This window comes from Stigmatopora nigra, chromosome 2, assembly GCF_051989575.1.
Source record: "Stigmatopora nigra isolate UIUO_SnigA chromosome 2, RoL_Snig_1.1, whole genome shotgun sequence".
Lineage (NCBI taxonomy): Eukaryota > Metazoa > Chordata > Actinopteri > Syngnathiformes > Syngnathidae > Stigmatopora > Stigmatopora nigra.
The window spans coordinates 8289244-8300627 of NC_135509.1; the positions used below are offsets into that span (position 1 = coordinate 8289244).

The 11384-nt window shown below is 42.8% G+C and overlaps 1 protein-coding gene across 1 annotated transcript; it reads right to left on the reverse strand.

The window, feature by feature from the left end:
• Positions 1 to 5144: 5144 nt before the first annotated feature.
• On the reverse strand, positions 5145 to 10561 carry lrrc4.2 (leucine rich repeat containing 4.2). The gene is made up of 2 exons (XM_077711966.1): positions 9494 to 10561; positions 5145 to 9396 (listed from the first exon to the last, which is right to left on the reverse strand). Exon 2 carries the CDS (start codon positions 9274 to 9276, stop codon positions 7288 to 7290), a length of 1989 nt encoding a protein of 662 aa, XP_077568092.1. The 5' UTR covers positions 9277 to 9396; positions 9494 to 10561; the 3' UTR covers positions 5145 to 7287.
• Positions 10562 to 11384: the final 823 nt, after the last annotated feature.

Here is an 11384-nt window from a genome sequence, read left to right on the forward strand (position 1 = left end):
CGCCTAACACACTTATTTCAAGCAATCAGTATATTAAATCTTACAAAGAAACTTCTAACATTTTGCACATAACAATTACCAACAAATAAAAAATATTTAATTTTTCCACCGCATGAGCCTAACCGTACAAAAACCCTGTAATTCCTTTCAAGCGCATAAACGGGCGCAGACTCACCAGACTGTGTCCAAATCATAAATAAAATCACTCGGGTGAAAGAACACCTTAGCCGCACCCCGCCTGGGCACTTTAGCAAAGAAAAAATACAAATTGACTTTACTGTGAGATCAGATTTGATTTGGCAACACATCTTTCACGGTGTTGCCGCAAACTTCTCCCTCCCACAGGCAGTGAGTGGGAGAGGTTAAATAACAAAAACCTGGGCGGGCATACACACAACAATAGACGCTAGATTTGCCAAGCAAACGCAGTACAAAAGTACACTTTCTCCCGTATTGAGGTAACACAGGACATGCTTTGTCCAGTGTTATGCTACAAGAGGAAAACGGTGTCCTATTTTGTAAATGGAAAAGTCTGGAAAAGTTATTCATGAGCCTCTCTGGTTTTGCGACCAATGAGCATACAGTTAAGACAATCTGTAACATCTCTCATCTTATTGGTCGATATACTGTTGCTTGTCATAATGATAGGAATCAGGAATGAGCAAATAATGCAGCATTGGTGTTGTTTTTTTTCAGGTGTACAAAGTATGTAGTAGGGGTTCTTATTACATCGATTGTGATCGATCAGTCGATAACCAACGGACTACTGGTAGCTCTCCTGAGACTAAAATTCGATTCAGACGGCTAGTTTCCTAGCAAAAATGTCTCGTTTGTACCGTGTCATCACAATGTGTCCACTCCGCAATACTTACACTATTTGTACATGAATATCTGACTCAAGTAACAATCGTCAAGGTCTCTTCAGGATCGAAGTGTGTGTTGACAACCTCGGTTTATATAAACAACCTACCACAGCTGCTTGTTAAGGCTACACTTTGATTTTGAAAAGCTTTATTACAGCACCCTTTCTTGGTCATCACACATCTGAGCTACACTCCCAGTAACCTAATTTGAACTGGATCTACTTAATGGTAAATATATCTACGACCCTCGACTCTACAAGTAAGCATGGCTATTGTAAAATTTATCGTTGAAAATTAAAAGTGGGATTTTTAAAGTAAAACTGTCTAATAGCTAACCAGTGTGTACTTGAAAACTGCATGGTGGCAACGTCTGGTTGACAATACCGCCCAAGGACAATATCGTGTATTCATAATTTATACCAGGAGAAGTGCCAATTAAGAAATAAACAATTACATCACAGCAGATGCTCAGTAAAAATAACATTGAGTTCAATTTAATGTGTTTGGAAGGAAATAGGCTGAAGAATAGTTGTTGGGTTGACATTTTTTGCTTTGATTCTATCAGAATTACCAGTTGAAAATATGTATATTTGTTTGCTTTTATATATATTTTCTCCACATTGCAAGTAAAATTTTTGCTAAATTAACGTCAACACACCAAAAAAATAAAATCGTACTTAACATTTTTGGGGTATTTTGCATTTGCTTATTGTCGGAAGATGGCTGTGGCTTTAAAGGGAAGGTCAAAAAGCCTGCTGATTGGTACAGAGAAGTTGTGTACTATCGGTACGTCCCACCCTTTTTTTTTAAAAGCTCCCGGTCAAAAAAACTTCCTTTTGGCTTGGTGCAGATTCACGCTAGTCTCGATTTAGATGACATACAAAAATTAGGCCCCTGGTGTGTTCCCACTGTAACATCAATGGTGACCTGAAACCGTCATCCATTTGAAATAGAGGAATAAGCTCAAAGTGCTTGTAAAATATGTTGTAATCGCTCTTACAAAGTGGTTTCAATGAAAACGCCATGAAATAATCTAGCCAATGGGAGACTTCCCTTTTTGTCAAATAATTATTTACAATTGTTTAAGAGCTGAATTAAAATAATTGTGAAATGCTTGCATTGTTATAAAGCTTGAGATCATGTGATCGCAAATTGTGACCAATCACATCACATATTTAAAATGGTTTTATCTAATTTTAAGTATGAACTCATTCATGGCGTCCAATCAAGTTCAACTGGGAAATCCCTGCCAAGGCTTCCAGTCAAAATGGATTGGTTGTCTATTGCCTTCAATGACAAACAATATAATAATACGTTAAATTCATGTTTTCTACTGCTTATTCTCAAAAGAATTGCGGGGGGTCCTGGAGCCAATCACAGCCAACTATGGTCACCAGGCTGGAGACACCCTGAATCGGCTGCCCAACCAATCAACCGCAGGGTACAACGAGACAAAGGACAACCATTTACCTAGAGACAATTAACCTACCTCGCATCTTTTGGGGTTAAGGGACCTGATTCTGATCCTCTTTTAAAAGCGGAAACATCTCCAATTGGCCCTCACATTATTTGCCTCCTCTAAAAATGGCCCTGGGAGGAAAAAGAAGCGTAGAAGCCCCTAACCTCGACTGTTTCTTAATAGTGGCACAATCATGAATCATCAATTTGACTATGATTTTCTTCGGCAGAATAGTGTCAGTCACCAGGGAAACTTTGGCAGAAACCAGTACTGCCAGAGACTTCATTAAGAGATAGGGATCTTGAGGCTCAAGGACCCGCTGGCGACAAACCCTTTAGCCGAAGCGACGGCCGCCGCTAGCTCCCGTTAGCCCCCCCATTTCGTCTTTTGCCGCAGATCCTATCGAGCCAGAGTGAGACAGACGACCGTATACGCTTGATTCTTTTCATCTCCGCCGCGCTAGGCTAATACGGATAGCGTAAGTCTCCACCAGGCCGCTTTAAATGATGTCTTTGGGCGAAGGTTTTCCTACATTGCCTTGTCATTTGGAATGGCGGCTTGTTTGTGGTAAGGAAAATGTTGTTATTTTTTTTTCTGAAGCGGTCCACACAAGCGGGACTGTATGCTGATTGCTCGATTAAATATGCCGTTGCCCTTTAACGAAATGACGATGCCAAGACAACAGATCACGGACGATAATCATCTTAATACAAAACACTTCCTGAATGAGATTCTTTTCACCTCGGTTCATTAAACAATTTGCTTTTCTGCTTGGTGGAAGGCAAACTAACAATTAAGCAAAATTTCAGGCAGGAAAATGAATGTAAGGCCCTAAATGATTGATAATTACACGTGTTGCACCCATGCGACTATCCGTCATCCTTCTGTTGTTAATTTAAATGAGTTTATCAAGAGAAATGTAGATGTCAAATCCATTGGAGGTGGGAGGGACGGTGCCACTAATGAACAAATGTTGAACAATCTGCCTTCATAAACCTAAATTGACATTTAGGCCAAATTCAAGTCTGGAAAATTATCGGCTGCCTCTGAATGATTGATAACTATGAGTATCAATCATCCTTCTGTTGTGAATTTAAATGAGTGTATCAAGAGTAGATGTCCAATCTATATGAAGTGGAAGGGATAACGGCCAATGATCGAGTGTAACCAATTTTCCTTTCAGCTTCATTAACGCAAACTGACAATAAGGCAAAATTTCATCCATTAAAATTAACGGATGTCCTTGAATGATCGATTTTTAATCGATCTGGAAGGCTGCAGCTTTACAACTTTAGATGGATTGGACTTCTTCTAGTGATTAATTAATTAGATACCACATGATTGGGATAGTATTATCATCAATGGCAGTAAAAGTATCACTTTTCCATACAATATAAACACTAGCTAGTAATCTTACCAGCGTCAAGTGTGATTGTCAATCATGTAAAAGAGAATCATAACATATTTTAACCACAAAATCTCGCCATATACAAACTGCTGTGACTCCAAAAAACACAATGAACAACACTATGTTTCATCTGGACATAACCTGCTCCCATTCAATCCATATGCCAGATTCTTACATAATGACTGTCCCTTTATTTTTTGCTGAACCAGATGTATAGGCACGTCTATTAATAGAGCAAGTCCCTAGAGATTTTACAAGGATTTGTGCTCTAAATAAATTAGAACAAAACTTACCTAACTTGAGAATAGCATCTGGACTTGCTTTGTTTTTTTTTTTTGAAAAACCCATACTTTTGTTTGCTGTACTGGTTTTTGTGGGAGTCCGATCTAAGGCACGTTGATAATTACGGAGATTTTAATCGCTAAAATAAAGCTAAGATGCACTTTTTGGAATGTGGGAGAAGAATATGGAGAAAATATATTGGATAGCTGAAGAAGAAAGACAAAAGTTTATGATTTAAACGCCCAAATCTCAAAAACTTGGTGTCAATTTTGCCTAAAATTCCCTTTTTTGGACTTTATACACAAAAATAACGCAAAAACTGCAAAATTTCGTTGCAATAACGTCTGCTCAGAGAACTATTTCGCAAGTAAATGGACGTTAACTAGATACATTTGACTGGAATGACACTAAATGACCCATTTCGAGTTTAAGGTAATGAAAGCTACAAACAACAGTGCAATGAATACATAAATTTCTTGTTCTATTGCTCAGTCCCTGAAAACGATCAATGTTTTAAGTACTAAATGGAAGCATCAAAGCCCCAACAGCCTATTTGACCTGCATAGAGCCCCACTGTGGGATATAATGCACCATTGTACACCAGTTACTTAAAGAGCCATTCATGCAGAGATGGAGTAAATGCATAGGAGCGTAAAATGGTGACTTTGGGCTTAGATTTATCATCTGATGGCCTTTTTTCTTCACGATTGTACAAATCACAACACACAAAAGATCTTGGGATGAATCTGTTACCATTTAAAGAAATACAAACCAAACGGTTTTATTTTTTTTTTTCTCATGACCTCTGTTTTGTCTCTCCATAAAAATAGTGTTCCTCAAAATAAACTGGGAAAACAAAGTCAAATGTAGTCCATGGTAAAAAGCCCCGGATATCAGACAGACATTCATTGTGTTTAATATCTTTTTTTTTCTTTCTTAAACCCAGAATAGATGGCAAAGCCCTGTTTCATTGAACCATACCATAGAGTATTAGGGCCACATACTAAAAAAATAAATACATTTTTTCAAAATGAAAAAACGCCTATGTTGTAGTACTACAAGAGGAATTCAATATGTTACCTAATTTTGTTATGACATGAGAAAAGCTCATTAAGGAGTTTTACTTAAATATTAGGACTTGGATCTTGTAATATTTCAAAAATTAGCAGCATTATGACTTTTTTTAATTGTAAAAGAACAAAATGACGTAATTTGATGTTATATAATTTGTTATGACACGAGAAAAGCTAGTTTAAGAGTTTTACTTTGAAATATTATGACTTGGATCTTGTAATATTTCATAAAATTAGCAGCATTATGACTTTTTTTTAAATTGTAAAAGTTGTTTGATGTTATATAATTTGTTATGACCCGAAAAAAGCTCATTAAAGTTTTACTTTGAAATATTATGACTTGGATTTTGTAATATTTCACAAAATTAGCAGCATTGTGACTTATTTTGAATTATAAAACAACAAAATGATCTAATTTGATTTAATATTATAATCTTATTTAAATAAAAACAAATTTACATTACAACATTGTGACATTTACATTAAAATGACATAAAATCTTGACTTTTTCCCCATAATAATGCCCAAAACTACATATAATATTACGCCTTCCATTATCAAATTATAACATATGACTTTTTTCCTCATAATGTCACAATGCAAATCTTCCTTCTTCTAATACACTGACTTTAATCACATATCAAATTTTCCCTTACAGTATTCGACTTTGATCCCCTAAAATTATGCCCCATTATGACTTTTCACAATGCACCCATTTTGCCTTCCTAATATTCCAACTTCATCTTAAGTAAATCACGAAATTAGGTAATTTTGTAGCCCTATTACTTATCTTTAAGATATATATGTGTGTGGCCCTAACACTCCATTGTAGCAGCACATTTCAGTTCCTCTGATAACAAAAAAATAAATAAAAAATGAGCCCTTGCAGAGACAAATCAGGCAACTGCTGTAATGCATCACTAAATTAGCCCTAAACACTACACAAGCCACTAAGAAGCAAAACCTAAAAAAAAGAGACAAAAACAACACAACAAAATGCCACCCAGAACAAAACCAAGTATGTGATATTCTGATCATGTGACATAGCCACGTAGTTAACATGTTTTATGGTTTCAAATGACGAGGAAGGGAGAAAAAAAAGAAACTTGTCTTCGGTAAACACAGGGTTAAGAAGTCAGAGCTGCAGAAAATGTACTGCAGTTCAAAAAGTGTTTGTCTGTTGGCTACTGAACAGTACACACTCGATCTGTGCCATTACGTCGCAATCCATAAACAAATATTCTCAAATCGGAGACATATTTTGTTTGTGTGTCCTTTTTTTTTCCTTTATTGGGATCGAGCGTTATTATTGCATATTGCAGGGGTGTCAAACTCATATTTTTTCTTGTATATTTATGGATTTTATGTAAGACAAACTATGTGAATGTGCCATTGATGGCAGTTTATTTTTAAGGAACAAAAAATATGAATGTGACGATTATTTTACTTTAGAGAAATACATCAAGTCATTGCACATAACCTTTGATTTATAATTTTTAATAACTGAGAATGGAAATGGTCTGTGTGGATTCAGTTTTTCCAATTTTGGATTCCATTAAAAAAAACGGAGTCATAAAAAAAAGCACGTTTTTTCTTTTAACTCAGGAAATGTTAATTTTTCTAATATAATTTTATTTGAGCATAAAAAGATAAAAGTCGATGAATGCGACTTTCTTTGGCGGCCCATGTCGCATAAGATGGGCCGGATATGGCCCCCGGGCCGCGAGTTTGACACCCCTGGCCTATCGTATTTGGCACGTTTTAAGTAGAGATAACTGTAATCAGAACCAAGACAGAAAAGGAATCATCCATTACTGCATCCTAAAGACGGTCCAAAAAACGTTTCCCACTCCAGCAAAGGACTGCGTCACTAAAAGTAATCTTTCAACCGAGTAATTAGAAAATAGTGTCAAATTTCTTTCTTTTCTAATAGAATCTGCATGTGTCACTTCTGCCTGTATGCACGTATATAGATATATAGATTTGTATTCTTTTCCGTGATATACTTATGTATAGGCATGTACAAGAAACGAGAAGAAGTGTCTTTTGCTTTTCACTCCTGTACAAAAAGAAAGGTCCTGTTTTTTTGTTTGTTTGTTTGTCATTTTGTTTTTGTTTTCCCTCTTTGTGCATTCTACGACGACGAGGACCAAAAGTAACGGATAGGCAAGTCCGAGAGAAATCCACAGGGGGGAATATTAGTCAGATCTGAGTCTCTTGAACCTTCTCCTTTCCGTGAGTGGTCTTAATGATATAAGGATCGGCGATAGTGCTGATGTTGCTGTGATGCGGTCTGGTCGAGCGGTGTAGCGTGTTATTCTGAGTCCAGTGGGCTGCGTAGGCCCCCTGGCGAGAAGACGACACATAACCGGGTTGAAAGGTGTTGCTGTTATGTTCCACTAAGGTGGGCAACACCAAACCCGTCTCCTCTGAGCCGCTAGATCCGGAAGTGGCTTGAACTGGAGGAATTTCGTCCTCCATTTGTATGATCTCAATGGTCCTGGCGGCGGCTACAGTGCTCCTCTGTTGATGCCGTTTCCGCAACTTGTAGAAGGCGATCAACATGGCCGCCGCCAACAAGGTCACGGCCACGAAACAGCCGATGATGATCTTAGTGGTTTTCATGACCTCGTCCAAAGTAGCGGCCGGATTGTTGGGGATTCTGGCGGTAGGGATGGACACCTGCCTTGGGGTTTGGGTGTTATGGAAGAGCACGGTAGGTGTGGAGATGAAAACGGGTTTGAAGACTGAAGGCGAGGCGGGAGAGGTGGGTTTGGGCTTGGGGGTGTCTTCCGCCGTGGGTTCTAAGACTTCTACTGTCACCGTGGTAAAATAGGAGAGATTTGAGGTATTGAGCTCGGCGTTGCTGACGTTTAAGTACGCCGAGGCGTTGGAGTTCCCTGCCATGTTGCTCACCATGCATGTGTAGACCCCCGTGTCGGTGGGTAAGACGTTGGAGAAGTTCAGGGTTCCATCGTTGAGGACGGATATCCGAGGGTGGACCGAACCGTGGGTCAAGATGGCCCCGTTGGGGAGGAGCCATCTGACTGAACTCATGGGAGCCGTGCGGCATTTTAATTCCGCCACTCTGGCCGCTGAGATGTTCAGGTCTCTTGGGGCATCGAGGATGAATGGCGCCGAACACTGGAAGGTGGTCTGGTCGACTTCTACCAGGTAGCGACCCCGCATGAAGCCCGGGAGGTGGCAGCGTCCACAGCAGGTGGAGTTGGTGGGGATGTATTCTCGGAGCCACCAGGAGAGCCAGATGACGTTGCAGTCACATTTCCAAGGGTTGTGATGGAGATGGAGCTCTACCAAGTACTGTAGTGGCGTGAAGAGGTTATGAGGAAGAGATGATAGATTATTATGAGCCAGGTTCAACTCCACTAAAGCCGTGATGTCATCAAAGGCGTTCCTTTCGATGACGGTGATGGCCGAGTTCATAATCCAAAGTTTGCGTAAATTCTTCAGCCCGTGGAAGGCGGCGGGTTTCAGTTCGGGGAAAAGGTTCTCTGATATTTCAAGCTCCTCCAAACCCACCAATGGTGAGAGATTGGGGAATTCCCTTAGGTTACACATCCCCAAGTTGAGGTACTTGAGATTCTGAAGACCCTCGAAGGCCCCGTCGGAGATGTACTCCAACTTTTTCAGTTCTCCCAGATCGAGCCTCATTAGCGAGGGGACGCGATTGAAGGCGTAAGATGGGATGCTTTCGATAGGATTGTTCCTCAGCCACAATTCCCTCAGTTTGGATAAGTATTCGAAAGCTCCGCTAGGTATGACGGTCAACCTATTGTCAAACAGCTCCAAAGTATTGAGGCTAGTCAGGCCGTTGAAAGCTCCCACCTCGATCTGCCGGATGTTGTTCCTCCCCAACTGCAGCACCTCCAAGTGGTGCAGTTGCCGGAAAGTGTCGGCCAAGATGGTCTCGATGCTATTTTCCATCAGGTTGAGGTACCTGGTGTTGGCCGGGATGTTGGTGGGGACCCGGAGCAGGCCTCTACGGGTACACACTACCTTGCTGAGCTGGTTGGTGCAGGAACACATGCCCGGACAGCTCTGAGAGTTGGCCGAACCCAGTGCCGGGCTGCCTGGTTGGCACATACTGAGGGCGGGTAGCATGAGGGAGAGCACGGCGAACAGGGCTGTGTTCCAGGTAGGCTGCACACTAACCTGGCCCAAAGGACTCATGATGTGGAGGGCACATTATTCTGCATGGCGGGGGGAGACGGCACACACCAGAGGACAGATCACCCTAGCCCGGCTGGAGCAACTCGGGGCTCCCGAGTTCCATCCGCCGTACGGGAAGATCTGCGTCAAAATGGAGCGCGCCAGATAAGAGAGCGGCCAAACGACAAGCATCGGCAGGCTGGGGGGTGGTGAGGGGGGTTGGAGAAAAGCCACTCACCTGCTTAGTTTGGGAATCATTTTCCTCTCCTTGCTTTTTAAACTTTGTCCATGAGTCAGGGCGGGAATACGTCGCCAATCGGTGGGGCAGGATGGGTCCCAGGTAAGGCCAAAAATACTGGATGCGCTCAAAGCTATCTGGCACCCGTCTCCCAGAGGCACAATTGCGCCGCGCTTCGCCGGGTAAAGACGGCGGCGCGGCCGGCGTTCGCCTCGTTCGGTGGCCAGACCTCCCTCGGCGTGACTTTGCCGGGGGGTGAGGGGAGTGGGGGGCTCCCGGGCTGGTGATTAGCCTTGTTGTGACAGAGACTGAATGACGGGAAATAGCGAAAGAAGTACGGGCGCAATGGCAAACCCGCTTCTCTTTTCCGTTCTCCTTCCTCCCAGCGTCGGTCGGGTTGGCCCCGGTCGGAACAGCTGCAGGCTGCCGTGTGCACAGTTAGCAGTAATCCGTCTATTCCTCCTGAGGGAGGCGGGGGGCGGCGTCGGGTGAGATGCTGGTGCAAAGGGGGTAGAGGGCGACGGGGCGGGGAGGGGGTGGTGGGGGCTGGTCGTTTGTAGCACGCCGTCGGAGCTCGCACAGAGAGGCTGCTGCTGCTGAAGAGTGAGAAAGCCAAGAGAGAGAGAGAACGTTGACGTCCTCAAAAGACAAGGAAAAAGCGGACGGACGCGGGACAAAGTCAGCGCCGAGGGGAGGATGCTGAGCTCTTCCTCCGGTGGTGGTGGTGGTGGTCTTGCTTAGTGGATAGTTTTCCTCAACCGGGGCTGGCCGAGGTAGTAAGTTGTGTCAGTTGGCCATGTGTGCGGCTGGCTGGCAGGCTGGCAGGATGGCTGGCTGGCTGGTGGACTGCTGCAGTAGCCCGACTCGAAGAGTGAGAGGGAGAGAAAGAGAGAGCGAGTGAGAGAGAGAGAGAGTGAAAGAGAGAGAACTAGTGACAGATCAAGAGCAAGGGGAAGATAGAGTGCGCAAAGGAGAGAATATGGGAGGGAGATGGAGAGGCGGAGGTGGAGGCGCCATGAGAGCGCTCAACAAGGCAGCCCACCGTCACACACAAGCGGACGGCATCCTAATCCCGGTCCTCTCTTCTTGTTTATGCTCCAATCTCTCTTCCCCCCTTCCCCTCCTCATCCTCCTCCTCCTCTTCTCCCCCATGTGTGTTGCAGGCAACTAAGATGCTTGCTCTGCCCCCCTCCCTTTGTCCTTCAGTGGGAACGTGAATGTACTGCTGACGCACTCCTCTCAGCTGCTCAGACTGCCTAAGAGCAGTGCATTGGTTTGATGCAGTCTTCCTCTCCATATTAACACATTCAAGTAGCACCCCCCCCCTATACACATCGCAATTCCATGCATTCCCCTTCACCTGTGTAGAGCTCCACCCACTTCTCTCAAACTTGGTTAAACATTACTAAATCAGAGTTGGAGGTTAAACTCTGGATTTTTCCCTTGTTGGCTCTTGGGAATGTGAAGTATTTCGTCTTATTTTTCGTCTGTGTATGAAGGAAGGGCCCGTGCGGGGTCGAGATTGGCGTGGGGGGGCAGGGGTTGAGGGGTTTTCGGTGACATCAGAGAGGTGCAGAAATGCTGACTTGGCTGCACAGCCTCTGTTGGGCAGTCTTTTCTTCAGGGAGGAGAAAGATGAAAGCACACTTTTTATCTCCCTCAAAGATGAGAGGCGAAGAAGAGGATGAGAAATTGGACTTAAGAGCAGCGATGCATTCATGCCGTCCGTTTTTTGGACACAGATTGGGATACCAGTGATCTTATGTGTTTTTAATAGTAATATGTATTGCATTTCTGCAAATTTGATTCATTTGAAGTGGGAGGAATGACAGCAAATGAATAAACTGTATTTTCTATTCATTTCCAATAGGGGCAAAATGTGCAAATATGA

Excerpts from the sequence above, each read along its gene's own strand:
- lrrc4.2 (XM_077711966.1), bottom strand. The coding sequence starts at position 9,276 with ATGAGTCCTTTGGGCCAGGTTAGTGTGCAGCCTACCTGGAACACAGCC.